The sequence below is a fragment of the Pomacea canaliculata genome, linkage group LG10, assembly GCF_003073045.1.
Source record: "Pomacea canaliculata isolate SZHN2017 linkage group LG10, ASM307304v1, whole genome shotgun sequence".
Taxonomy (NCBI): Eukaryota; Metazoa; Mollusca; class Gastropoda; order Architaenioglossa; family Ampullariidae; genus Pomacea; species Pomacea canaliculata.
Genome location: NC_037599.1, coordinates 8,536,729 through 8,551,406, shown reverse-complemented (window position 1 = coordinate 8,551,406; position 14,678 = coordinate 8,536,729). Strand labels below are relative to the sequence as shown.

The following is a 14,678-nucleotide window of genomic DNA, read 5'->3' as shown; positions in this document are numbered from 1 at the left end:
TGGTATCGTTGGCGCCTGAGTCAGCAGCACTTTCGAAGTATCTGGTGGTAGGCACTGAAGAAATTGTGTGCGACACAGATGTTTATGTTTATGGACTGTTCGTTGTAGCTCTTGCGTTAAGAAATGTAAATAACAGTGGGTGGCACGAAAAACAAATGTCAAGACTGTGAACGGACTAGCAGATATCAAACATACGCCACAAGCACAAGTTAACAGCACCAGCAACACCAAGCCCAAGAAATAGTTTAATATCCTGAATTTAAATAAACTCTAATATCACAAACGTTTATTGTGTTGTATTAAAGTCAAACTTTGTCATGTTTATTCTACCTAATAATTTATTTACACGTTTAATTATAATCTTGCTGAGTAAAATATATACTTTTAAAAAAAATTTCTGTATGCAATACCAGCTTGCAAAGACCTCGTTACTATATCAGCTGAGTCAGACTTTAAATTTATTTGAGAAGACAATTAAATATAAGTCTTCACAAACATGTGCCACGTATGAGCGTGTGAAACTTCAAGTCAATGTTCGCTGTGGTTCTGTGGAATGGGGGGAGGCTAGATTAGCACGTATATGTAAACTGTAAAGCCGGTAAACAGCTGAATGTGTCATATCTACGTCAGCAGATCACAGATAGTATTTTCACACCTCAGTGATTGTGAAGTGGGAGAGAGAGCTTGCTTTAGGTGTCAAATACCTTTGGGCACCGTGATTGTGTCCAGTGTAGGTCAGCCAATCTCTGGCCTAGTTTCAAGAATCGTAAGAGATCGAGATGGAGGTCAGTGGAATATATAGATAGCCTTACATGCAAATAAAGTTTATTGCCATCCCTACGTCAAGGTGTATTTTCGCAGGTCAGATGTGGGTCAGCAGAGCGCACGTGAGACTTCTGCACATGTCCGACGTGATGCACGTGACTTGAAACGCCATGCAGCCGCGCACGTTGAAGCAGCGGTAGGCGCACCCCGTCTCCGAGTCGGTGTCGTCCTCCGCCAGGTAGTGCGTCTGCGTGGGGAAAGCTAGCAGGGTGGGCGGCCACACCCGTTCATACAGCTGGGCAGCTCGAGCTGGCGCGGTGGTGGACGGGATCGTGTGGTTCAGCAGAGAGCTTGTGGCAAACACGCGGGGCAAAGCTAGACAAAGCAAGAACACGGAGAAAATATATGTGAGGAAAAAAACTCTAATAATTTAAAAGACAAAGCAAGTCAAACCACAAGTTGGACTTACATGAAGAAATATTATTTTATTTCCGTTAGAAAGACGGGTTGCAAAACTAGTCAAACCTCTTCTTTAAAAAACCACCGCTGGGGAACTGCTCGCAAAGAACAGGGCTGGTTTCAGACCAGGTAGGAACACAGTTGAGCTTCAACAGTCACATCCTGGCAGAGAAGCATCAGCGGAAGATGAGGAAGGAGATGGTGTTTTACGACGAGCCAGCAACTAAGTCTATATCACGGCAAGGACCACTGCGCCACCGGACCGCCCTAAACATAGTTTCATCGACTGTAAAAAAGGCTTTTGACAGAGTCTGGAATGAGAGGCTGCGGACGTTGAAGATGGTCTCATCCAAGTCCTCGAAGCGTTGTATGTAAGAGCTCAACGAATGCAACAAATGGGATGACCAGATGAACGATTTCTTTCACACAACAGTAGGTGTCCGTCTAGGGTAAGCCTCTATCGCCTGTGGTGTTCAAAATCTTTTAGAACATTATGCGTGAAACCCTCCACCACCATCACATTTCCATTTCCATCGATGGAAGGCCGATTTGCAACCGATGGTTTGCGGACGACATCGATCTGATAGCAGGACCAACAGCAATCTGCAAGACCCCACCAACAGACTAACAGACAGTTCGAGCTCATATGAAATGTAGACCACTTCAAGAGTAAAGTCATTTCATTGGCAATTGCACATGAGTAAAGTGGCACATACACTACATAAGCTCTTAAAAGTAAACAGCTTTAAGCATCTTAGAGCGAGCCTCTCCAAAGATAGCCTCTCCACGACAGGTATCCGCATCCGGATCGTGACAGCAACAGCGGCAACAGCTATGTTGGCCAGGGTCTAGTGCAGCCATAACATCAAATTTAGGAATTTTACGAATGTAAAACTTGGATTCTGCTTGCTGATGAGAAAGAGAAGAGAATCCAGCCATTGGAGACCAAGTGTCTGAGGAGGCACCTCCGGATCTTGTAGGATCGATCGATCTTGTAGGGGAACATATAACAATGAATTTGTGCAAGACATGTTCGCCACACTTGTAGGATACCAGCAGCTTTTGCAACAGTCAAGCGTAAGCGGGTCTGGTTTGGTCATGTGACCCAGAATGACAGCTTGTCGAAGAATATCTCTCAAGGTACCTTAGAAGACTGTCGACGCCGAGATGGGCAAAGGAAGAACCGGCTTACCAACGTAAAGGAGTTGACTAATCAGTTGAGTAGGTAGATCCTCGGCTTTTGGTGGTGGATGAGGAGGGGAGGGGAGCAAGTGGTGCTTAACGCAGAGCCAGCTACTAAGGCTATATCACGGCAAGGCAGCCCTGTAAACAGATGCCACATGCAGAGAAAGAACATCGTGCCAGAGACGAGAGCTGAATCCAGGACAGCCAACCCTCACTGTTTTGGTGACAGGCGCTAACCGTTGTGGCCACCGGACCTCCTGGAGGGTGAAAGCGTATCCGAGCTGACAGTGAATGACGTTCAGATTCTAGTCTCCCCGGTATCTTTTCTGAGGGGGCGGGTTCCCCTCCGCCAGCCCCCTGGTTCTTACGCCACCGATAATCCTCTCGCTGCACGTCCTGCACACCATCGCTCAAGACAACCTGAGGCGAGCCTTGTCACCAATGACCAGGTACCATTCAACCGACAAGTTAATGGACGAATGTCTAAAACACAGCTCGGAGATGGTGGACGCCATGCTGTTGTCGAAATGACATCTGTAAGCCGAGGGGCGCGAGAGCTATTAACCTCTTAAGTGAGGGGAAGGGGGTCGTCAAAACGCTGGCATCCTGGATTCGGAGATTGTACAGTCAAATTTCAAACTATAGCACAATGACGAGAAGTTGAGCAAACTGGAAAATACTGCCGTGACTGAGGGTGTAATTACAAACAACACCACAGAGTTTATAGCAATGCTTTAATATGGCAATCTTTGTGGAATAAGCTCTCGGACTGACGATTTCTGAGTGTAGAAAGATGGTATTGCAAAACTAAATTAACCTCCTTTAGCATCCATTCGTGTTGATACCGGTTGTTTTAGTGGTGACCTTTGTTTTCTATAAGATGGGATGTAACCATGTCTGCTAGCATCGTGTTCCGAAAGCTACGCCTTTAAGTAGATTACAAGCTATCAATCCGCAAAATGCGAAACAGCATCATAGTGTCCCTCGTCACTTTTATTGTTAAATGGGTCTGTAGACAAAATGATGAGGCTATTCTAGCATTGCTTGACAATTTTCTTGTCCACTGGGTCCGCCTACGACATACATTTGTTATATTGTTTTCTTTCGCAAAATGTATTCAAATATAGAGGCCTTCAAGCTCAGTTCGAAACTGTTTTTAGACATGATTGTAGGTAAACGATTCATTAGCATTCCAAAATTGTGATAGGATCGGATTCAGAAGGTCGGTTTCTATTTATTAAACATACCTTAGTATTTTCCTTTCTTTTCCATTTAAACCTTTATGTGTGTGTGTTTTGCATTTGCCTGTTTGTTGGAGAGTGTTGTGAGAAATGATAACAAAATAAGGTGGTAACAAATTTTAAGCCTGCATTTATGAAATCAAGAGAACATATCAAAATGCTTGGCTTTGCAAGAAAAATATCTAATTAGTACCTTGTTTAATCATTAGGTAAAAAAATTGTTGCTCATTACTATAAGCTTGAATAACCATGTAAGGATCATGCACGATACATACTTTTAAATAAGGCATACAGTGAGGTAGAAAATCTGTCCAAGACATAACTGAGATATATTTCATTTTAGTGAGTATATGAGTAATTCCGTGTCCTCACCCTTCTTGCAGATGTAGCCTTGAGCCATCATGGCTTTGCAGTCAAGAAAGGCAAGACTGCCTGTACCCATGAAAGCCCCGCATCGGTTTTTCTTGTCAGCTGGCACGCCTGTCATAAATAAAAGTAGTTCTGTCAGTGAACATTGACATTTTCTCTTCCACGCTTGCATGCACACGTTCTCTCGTTTTTTCTCTTTTTTCACGTTTGTTCCAGTCTAAGGTACAGGGAGATTCGGTATCGCAATTGCCAATATGATCCCAGGGCTGGGGTAAAAAAATGTAGTATCTCTTGTAGTATATAGCCAAAGGTGTCTGGCTTTAACAGTTTAGAGATGTGGCAAGGCGCGGGCTACAAGAAACCGAATTCTGGTGGTGAACTGTGAATAACAACAGCGACGATGCAGCAGATCGTTAGACCTCACCTGAGGATGAACTCAACACGCCGTCCGTCATGATGACAGTCGACTGATCCAGGTAAGCCCAGGAATTGTCCTGTGTTCCATGAAGTCCAAACCAAGCAAAGTCTGTGGCTGACACACTGGGCTGTGAGTAAAGAAAATGGCATTAATGTCAGCACTCGGTCCGACTGAGAGCTGCATGCTGCTTAATCTTGACTGACAAAGTAACATCTAACATGTCAGTTGATAGGATGGTACGATTATATATTTTTTATGGAAAAAACAGCATTGGTCGACAAGCTGTAAATGCTATGTAAAGAGATTGCTTGGTCCCAAAATATTTCTGATGTATTATTTAACGATTAGTAGGACATTTCACGTGCCCTGTTACGAGTACCAGCCTGTGTACAACTTTTAAATTAGACATTTTAAGCCTAGATTTTCATTACTTGGGTTTAATTTTCTTAGTTACACGAATAAATTGTAGTCTTGCCTGCCACAGGATGTCGGTAATGAACTTCCGCTCCTGCGCCGTCCAGACGCTCGCCAAGTCGCCACCAAGACCTTCACACGCCAGCCAAGCCGTGTCAAAGGTCGTTTCGCGGTCTTGGAAGTAGTAACAGTAGTAACCATAGCTTACCCATCCTTCCTCGCACCCCTCCCCGTACAGCATCCCGCTGCCATCTGCACACATACACAAGTCTGTCAGGCTCATTCACTCCACAGTGTGTTTCTTTGCTCTGAAGTTGTTTCAACAATAAATATCACCGTAGACCAGAGAGGTCTTAACAGTAACTGATGTTTCCTGGGTCTAGCCGTTACCTCTCTCTTTATCTTCCCTTTGGCCTTTCTTTGGCTCTTGAGTTGCAGCTCAATGTGAATTTGTTGACAACTTTGGATCGACTGCTTTATCTCAGTAACCGGCATGCGAGGGATGTGTTGTCTTGAAATAGATGAGATGCTGGGGTGATCAAGTACTGCAGCTGGCTTAACCAGTTTGTGATAAATGCTCCAAGAGGTTAAAATAATTATATTTTAGGTTGACACTGTGCTCTTGATGTCCATTCGCTACCTGGCAGAGGTTGAGAGCTCGTTTAAGCTTCCCCTAAGGCTGCTTTAGCTACATGCAACTGGCCAGACATGGTTTTTGACCTCCCCTTAGGCAACAAGAATACTAAGATAGGAAATCCATCCCTCTCTTCCCATATATGCATAGTACCTATGAAATTATGTCGCTATCAGTGACAAAATCTTTGAAAAATTTGTTAACCACAACGACGCGAAAGATTAAGGATTTAGTCAGAATAAACTATTATGGAGTATTTTATACATTTACCATGATTTCGTTTGGATTTCTTTTATAACCAGTCACCTCGCAATAAAAATTCAATTCTCCTTGAGCTCTAGCTTCTACTCACGCTTTTCCCTCTTTCCAGAACAGTGGAAGTGGGGAAGAGTGGCTCAAATCAGGAATTACTTGACAGCGAAAAATCATCCAATATTGCGGAGCCTACAAACTGTTTGCCTGATTACTTCTAATGGAAAAAAGGAGAACTGACAAGACATGGAAGAAAAACTAGAAGGTCGACACATTGATTGAGAGGAAGACGTCTTGGAGGCGAGAGAAACCTGCATTAGGCGATGTTGAAGATAAGGAGCCGTGAGAGCTCGGCAACAATCGCGACTGTGTGTGTGTGTTAGGAGTGCTACCACCAGTTTTCCACAGCCTTCATGATTAAATGCATTTGTGGATTTATTTTTATAACCCAGGTCTTCAATTTAAGAAATTAGAAATTTAAATTTTGTTCAGTGACGATTGAATAGTCATCGTCAATTAAAATTTTTTTTTTTAATTTCTAGAGCTAGACATTCGAGAGATGGCGAGCATGAAAAAATTATTTTCTCAGTGTCATCTCTTTTCATTGAAATCCAAAATCGCGACTACAGTTGACGCCCTCTTACCTTTCAGCTGTGTGGCCAAAATGAGGAATATTGCAGTCCAGTACATGAGCATGCCACCTGTTGGTGAAGTAGGGTCTCTCTTGTTGAAGTCGTATGGCAATGGAGAACAGAAGAGAGTGGTTGTTCTACATCATGGACCGTGTGCTGACCCTGTGTTCTGGCATCGCTACGCTGAGGAATCAAGAGAAGGAGGAGGAGTATTAAGCCGATACACGTGCGCAGGAAAATGCCAAGAAGCTTATCTACCTACAGTCTCTCCAGACAGTAGAAATCCTCCGGGACGACCTGATAAAGCAAGAAAGCCTTTCTCCAATCCATTCTCTCACTCTTTCTCTCTCTCAAGCTTTTCTCGTCATCTCGTTCTCTTCTCTTTCAGCAAAAGCCTGCAGTAGCTGCATTACTCCATGTCTGCTGGCGAAGAATTGTTGTTTTGAAGAAAATGTCATTCTGCACACCACTCCAGCCAAAAATTGTGTTGAGAAATCAATTGTCAGTTCTCATTTACAACCCGACCCTACACTTTATTGCAATGGGTTTTTAAAAAATTCATTTTCAGCTCTAAATTTAGCTGCTGATAAGACATGAAGACTGAATGTATTTCCAGATTATTTTTATGTCAAACATAACCTTTGTGTGACATTTATTTCGTTTCCAGAACAATACCCATGGCCGGTGTCTGAATGGCAGTAAAAGTGGGCTAAATTTAGTATTCTTCCTAATCAATCGTGTTTTGGGGTAAGTTTCCTGAATCTTGCTGTAGGACAATAGCTGCTCAAAGAGTAATGTCAAAAGGTGCCAGATATTTGTTTTCCCTCTTCGCAATCATTCAGCCCCCAGAGAGACGGAACCATGCCAGAGACACTTCATCTTGACATTTCGATGCTGTATTTGATATCTCCCAGGTGTAGAATTAATTAAGTTTTATGTCTTGTATGCACAGCAAGACCTAAAGACAGTGGTTTATTAGACAGTGTCAGATGAAGATTGAGAAATAACAGAAACTTCAACAGGAGAGAAAAACACGGGGCTTAAAGACACCCATTTTTTTTTTCTCTGCTGTCAAAGTGAGTCCTGAACTCAATCCCAATCTTAAGCTAAAACTTTTTTTCAGAATCTGCATAAAGCCCCAAGGCCCCAAGATATACTGGTTCTTCTTCTATCATCCACACAAGTGTAATTAAAGTCAGTCTGAAATCTTGCCCGGGTGAAAGGAAATGCGTGGCCACTCCGCGAATAGTAGCATTTCCCTCGCAATACTTGCCAGTCTCGAAAGATTTATCAGAAGCAAAGCTCTCAAAACCAAACCCACCCCCGGCTGCGAGCTCAGATCACATTTGTATCCCAGTTCCTGGCTGAAACGATTTTTGTTTCCCGGTGGACCTCCGAGGGTCATGCATGGCGACGTTCGGCCACTGGTTTATTCAATAAACGGAGCGGCAGCATCGACCATGCCGCTGTCTCTAAATATCTCTTCTCTAACTCTCGTCTGGTGTATATTCAATAAGTAGAACTGACTGACCCGAGAATCTCTACAGTCCCAGGAAATTTAAATCATTTAAAAAAATGCACAACTATTTTTATTCCCATCTCCTCAAACATCAACATGATTGTAAAGATTCATTGTGGCTAAAAGATATACAGAGAAACAGAAATAAAAAATACAAACTAACAAAAAAAAATAAAGAGTAAAAACAACTCGTTGATTAGTCTGTACAGTAATTGATTCGAAATTCGTGAAGCTGATACTTCGTTGATCGTGAAGACATAACCAACCTGTGTCAGCTCTCTGAAAAGAACCATTTTAGAGTAAGTCCTCTAACCTTTCGCTCATCAGTCAGTGGTGGTAGAGACCTCACTTATCTCGGGGCCAGCTTTATGTGAGGGCAAAGTCCCCATGACCTCTCCGCTGCCTTACCTTCCGCAACCCTCTTTGGAGTCAGGCACCCTTTACTTTTCAAGGATCCCTACCAGGGAAAGCGAGCAGGGCAACAAGAGGACCAGAAGTCACGATTAAAGTCTACTATTTGTTGAAGTAAACAGAAAAAGTAAAATGCAGAATAGGAATTGCCAGTCCTTGTGTGGCAAATATAAATCTGAGTTTAAAAGAAAAAGAAAGCCCAGAATAACATGAAATCTAGTGTGTGATCACCTCTGAAAAAAACATCTGAGGTCAATTTCTGCAAGTTGGGAGCAGCGTGGGAAAGGCTTAATAAAGCTTTCAAAATCAAAACAAACAAACAAACAAAAAAAATCCTAGGAAAGTGTAGACTGGAAAAATTATTTGTCCGTGTTGTCTTTTATTATTAGCATGCTAAACCCACAACGCAGTAAGCACATCTTTCGACACACAACATCAACATCATTAGCAGCAGCAATAAATAAACGAAAGAGTGACAAACTTGCCTTTGGCTTCGGATCTTGATCGGTATCATTCCAGAGTCGAAGCAAGGTGACAAGTAACTAAGATAAAGATGACGATGACAGAAATAGGCCGAAGGTGATTTAGACCGCCGTCAAGCCACTCCTGCCAGCCACCCGAGTCGTTTCTGCGTGATGCAGGCTGGCGAGGTATATCCTTCAGCAAGCAGGAGGACCTCAGACAAGTCTTCGCTTGCCTGCTGCTGCTGCTGCTGCTGCTGCTGCTATTCACACGTCAAGACAGGGCCGGGGATCAAGGCGACGCGCTGGGGGGCACGCGATCAACCCCGCTGCTGGAACTCCGGAGCACGAGCGTGATCAGCGTGAAGCCTTGTAAGCAGTCTGGTTTACGGCGGTGTGTCGAACCAAATCGCAAAACGGTTTATGTCAATTTTTTTTTTCCTCGCGAAACAATAGACAACAAAGGAACAAACTGTAAGGATAGTATGTCAGAGGACAAAGCGGCAAAGCCGATTGGCTAATCTGAAAAGAAATTGTTTGGTCTCTCTCTCTGTCTCTCTCTGTCTATATATATATGCTGTCTTGATTGATTGATTGATTGATTGATTGATTGATTGATTGATTGATTGATTGATTGATGGATTGATTGATTGATTGATGGATGGATGGATGGATGGATGGATGGATGGATGGATGGATGGATGGATGGATGGATGGATGGATTGATTGGTGAAATAGTGCACGTCTGTGTTTGGACAACAAATTCCCTCCCCCCACCTTTTAATACTAGGAAAATGCTTTCAACAAAATCAAATAACGATTACAAAGTTTCGATGAAAACTGGTATGACATTTACTTTCATTTAACTACATCATAGCAACGACAGAAAATGCAGATAAATCTGTTAGTTTGCACTCACACACACACAAAAAAAGAGTGAACAAAACGGAACGCAAGCTTTCTCTGGAAGGGGGGAGGCAGAGAGAGGTCAAAGGTGATTGTCAGTGGGTGGTAGGGGGGCAAAAGGATTGCCGGAACGTGACTGTGATTGAAGAGAATCACTAACTGGACACTGAGGAAGGGGGGTGTAGCAGCTGAGAACGGCTCGAAACGGGTGGCCACGCGGCAAGAGTTTCTTGTTTAGAAGAAGGAGGATTAATGATGAAGATGTCGGAAGCAGACAGATCGATGTGGCTCAAGTTTTCTGACGTTGTGAGCACAGCAGGCAAGCGGCCATCCGAGATGATCTGCCCCTGGTCAGGCGTACACCACTTCCAGAAAACCGAAGCGCCGAAAAGTGAGCCATATACTCCGTGGTCTTGATGGGTTTTTCTTCTTTTTTTTTCAGGTCTTGGTTTGCTCAAGAGATTGACACAGCGGTGGTTACCCACACTCTTGTACCAATATTGCATCACTTCTGTAGTTTTTGGGGAAGGAGGGAAATGATTATTGTTTGTTTTTGTTTTTGGTTTTTTTTTCGTTTTTCATTTTCGAGTGGTTTGTTGCAGAAGTGGACTCGCTTTTGTCATGTTTCAAGAAGTAGGCGAGGAAAATCTTGGAGCAATTCTTGACCTGCTTGTGTTGGACTAGCGTTGGCTACATTGCAGTTTTTGATGGCAAGCTTCCAAGCCCTCTAATGTAGGTGAACCATTGCTGGTGCCCAGTCTGGCGTTGTGACAAACACTGCTACTACTATGGCAACATCAGGGCAGCGCATGTAATGCTTCCTATACCTTCATCTGCTCATTGCATTTAGGACAGAAACCTACAGTACCCATAACTTTCTCGGAGACTTGCTGCTTTATTTTCAGTACAACCCCTTGAACAAAGTAAATGGAAATAGATGGATCTTTGGTAAACTGGTAATCGCATGTCTAGTCATTATATGCTGACTTCGCAGGATCATAATGACATTCTGATGAAGTCTATTTCAGTTTTTAAATTTTGTAACTGCTGCTGGACTACCGAGTCCCTCCTTCCACCCTCTTCTTTCTTTCTTCCAGGGATGGTGGTTAAAGGGACAGCACCGCACTAACGCACGATCAGAGCTTGTTTGAGGAGAATGATGGATGACCTCTAGTTTTCTATTGTGATGGCCCCAGTCCTGTGAGTTTTCACCTCGCCGCCAGGCTAACCAGGCGGGCAGCTCTTCCGCAAACACAGGCCCCCCATACCCGAGTTAATATTGATCCTCCTCCCCAGTCCGCTCTGCAGGATAACTCTGGTTCGCGTTATTGAAAACTTCCCGTTCGGTGGCGAGGTCTAAACATTAGCCATGCTGATCGCAAACCAACCCCCCGTGTATTGTTCCTGAGGTCCCAGGTCCCAGTTTTTTCGGTTTAGTTTGTTTGTTTGTTTTTTTGTTTGGTTTTTTTTTTTTTTTTTGTTTGGTTTTTGTTTGTTTGTTTGTTTTTTGTATTTGTGGTTAGTTTTTTTTTTTTTTTTTTTTTAAGGAGAGGGGGTGATTCACCCTTGATCTTTCATTGTGTTAAAAAAAGTGCTCAAAGCTTTTAGAGGCAGGAACTTTGCGCTTACAGCAGTTGAAAGCTTTTTTTTTTTCTTTGACCATGTCGCCCGAATGTCGGTCTGTTCACAAACTTGCATTACTGGACTGCTGGCAAACGATCCCCCCCCCCCCCCCAAGTTAACTACTAAAACGAGGCAGGAGTTCCCAAAGCTTCCGGTTTAGTCACATTCATTGTTTAGGCTCGCCGAGACTACCAGCAGAGAATGATGATGATGATGATGATGATGATGATGATGATGATGATGATTGATGATTGATGATTGATGATGATTGATGATGATTGATGATGATTGATGATGATTGATGATGATTGATGATGATTGATGATGATTGATGATGATTGATGATGATGATGATGTAGTTTTATAGCGCGCTAGTATCCGCATCACAAAGAGAACTTTTCAAGAGGCTAAGCGTTGGTCTCGAGAGACAGATATCCATCCACCCATACACGTCCGTGGTCTGTTCACAAGCTCTTGCTTCAATGCTTGATGGTCCGACTGAATGGCATCTTAGCTTTTTGACGTTTAAGCCACAAAGCTTTTCTATTATTTAATCATGCTTAAACAGTTATATGGTCTGCACATCTTGCGAAATTTTGACATGCCGATTTAACAAAAAATCAACCTTTTATTTCATTGTTCGTCATGACTATGAATAATGGATAGGATAAGACAAAAATTGCAGGATTTCTTGCTAAAATGCTGTCATGGCACCAGCAAGATTAATTTTCCTATACAATATTTTTAATAGTTGACTGTTGACATTAAGTTATTCCTGTTAATCTTTAGTTGGCGTGAAAAAATCGGCGAGTTTCTACTTGATGTGCGTGCCTCAGGCGCATACTTAACATCTTTTGGCCAAACACCATCACCAACGAAGAACTCCACCGAAGAAGTGAAACCGAGTCCATCACCACGCAGGTTCAACGAAGGCGTTGGCGATGGATTGGACATGTGCTCCGCCAGCAGACAGCAGACCTTTCCAGAGTCGCCCTACGATGGACTCCAGACGGCCGAAGAAAACGAGGCCGCCCAAAGGGAACTTGGAGAAGAACAGTGGAAAGGGAGATGAAAGGAAAGGGCTGGACATGGGGTCACCTAGAGCGTGTTTCAGCCGATCGACATCAGTGGCGGACTCTGGTTGAGGCCTTATGTGCAACCTGATGCACAAAGAGGAATAGATAGATAGATAGTGCGTGCCAGGTGGATTAAATACGTTGGCAGAGAAAGTGCAAAGGAGAATCCGGAATACCGTGATGTCCCAACAGTTCTGTGGCACTCGGGCAAGATTGACTGGCTGATTGGCAAGATGGCTGCATGGCTGACTGCATGGTTGACTGACTGACGGATTGATGCACTCTGATCATTGACTTGTAAATTTCTACCTGCGCCCCAGGCGCTACCTTAGTCGAACATTTGCGGCCACTTGTTATTCGTGCTTTTCATAGGAATCTCGAATGTTCGATGCAAATCTTCGCGTTCGTCAGCGATCAGCCATAACAGTAATAATTCACCGCCTGAGAGCACGGAGCTCGTCGTTAGGGCAACCCCGGCATTGTCAAGAAACATTCGCAGCTGCCACGCAAAGGAAGTGAACCCCAGGCATGGCTCTCTCTCTCTCTCTCTTTCTTTAATGCCACACAAAAAAATCTTTGCGCTGTACCGACATCCTCGCGAATGTTTATGGCCCTTGTTCACGCCATTCCAGAGACGAAATTTCATAATTGCTACTTTGGTTGCCAGTCTTGTCGTAGGTTTAATGCTGGAGACTTGTCTGAAGAGAATAGATAACTAGGCATATAAAACCATTCTGATGTAATGAACGTGCTTTGTATGCCTTCTTTCCATAGCTCTGAGATGAATGGACACAAGCTTCACTAGTAAAGCTAGTTTAATTAAGGCATTTGCTCGTTACTCCGTCCATCTATTTGAAGGCGATGCAAAGATGGGTTCGACTGAGTCGTGTGTGTTGCCTTTTCATCTCTCTCTCTGTGAGTGTGTGTGCGTGTGCAGGCACACAGGTGGAGGTGTTTCTAACAAGCAAAAATAAATAAATATACAAAGTTTTTGAATGAAGCCGAACATAAATTGCTTAGTGGTAGAAAAAAAAATTGACTGTATTATCTCTTCAGACAGCAAACACGAACAGAGAAAATCAATGTTGCAGCAGAAGGCATACAAATTGTTTTATAATCTGCTTCGCTGTGTTTTCTTCGTGGCTTATTTGTCTGCGGTTTATATGTGCACCAAGTATCACATTGTGTCGAGTTGGTAGTTAAATCACCTTGAGTCATGATGTTAGTATTATTCAGTGCAGGCATGATGACTGTATAATTCGGGCATTTAGTACAATCATCAGTATCCTAACACTGCGTTCTACCCCGAAGGCATTTTTCGTTGTTTTCTAAATTTTTCAAAACTTTTTTGTTTTAGTTTTATGATGTTTTCATAATTTAAAAATAATGTGATGATATCTGTGAACTCTCACCCGCTCAGGTATTTTTCAAGATCTTTACCAAAGTAACAAACAACATGCGGGTAAAATTATTATTTACATATAGTAAAATTTATGTAAAAATATAGTTTAATAGCAAACTGAGAATAACAGAAACAACTCGGTCATTCCGGTTCATGCCCTTTCGGCACTGTGGTGTAAATTTCACACTTTACTCATTCACGTTTCTGTCAACTTGTGTGTGTGTGTTCTTGTTGTCGTTATATGAGAATTCGCTAAACATTATCACATATTAGACAACATATATGTGCTGGTTAAGGTCTCATAACCTGGAACGCAATATTTTCTTATGCAGCATGTTAAGTATTCGTTTCACGGAAAGATTGAGATATTCTTTAGCCGCCTGACAGAGCCCAATGTACCTGTCTAATGGTGGTTTTTATGCGAAAACAAATGACAGTTCTTACATGCTGGTGCTAAAATTACAAACCTCAAAGAGAAAAGGGCGGCAAAGGGAGAGCAACAGTCTTTGAGTCCACAACACACGGCCTCAGGGGAGGGAACAACATGAGCTGCTAATAGCTGTCGCTAAAAATAACATTCGACAACCTCCCCATCCCTGTGTTTCTGAGTAATGACATAAACCCCAGCCAGCTCCTCGCCTGCACTGACCAGCTCTTACTCATCGAAATTTCCAAAGAAGTCTCGAAGGACAAAGGTTTCTGGAAATCGAATTTCTCGCTTTTAAGTCAGTGAAGTTGTCATGGAATATTGACCAGCTGGTGTCTGCTTGTATAGAGATAATGATAAACTTGTGAACAAAACTGATTTTGATATAGATTCATTTAAAAAATAAACGCACATACTAGCGCGTGCAAGCACACACAAACACACACTGCTTTCGTGGGAAAATAATACACAGAATGAGATACAA

The 14,678-nt window shown here is 42.9% G+C and overlaps 1 protein-coding gene across 1 annotated transcript; it reads right to left on the bottom strand.

Moving 5' to 3' along the window:
- Positions 1-224: 224 nt before the first annotated feature.
- Positions 225-9,230, bottom strand: LOC112574557 (regenerating islet-derived protein 3-beta-like). The gene is made up of 6 exons (XM_025255714.1): positions 8,785-9,230; positions 6,382-6,552; positions 4,913-5,103; positions 4,444-4,564; positions 4,023-4,130; positions 225-1,140 (listed from the first exon to the last, which is right to left on the bottom strand). The coding sequence occupies exons 2-6, from the start codon at positions 6,431-6,433 to the stop codon at positions 863-865; spliced, it is 750 nt and encodes a 249-aa protein (XP_025111499.1). The 5' UTR covers positions 6,434-6,552; positions 8,785-9,230; the 3' UTR covers positions 225-862.
- Between the last annotated feature and the right edge of the window lie 5,448 nt (positions 9,231-14,678).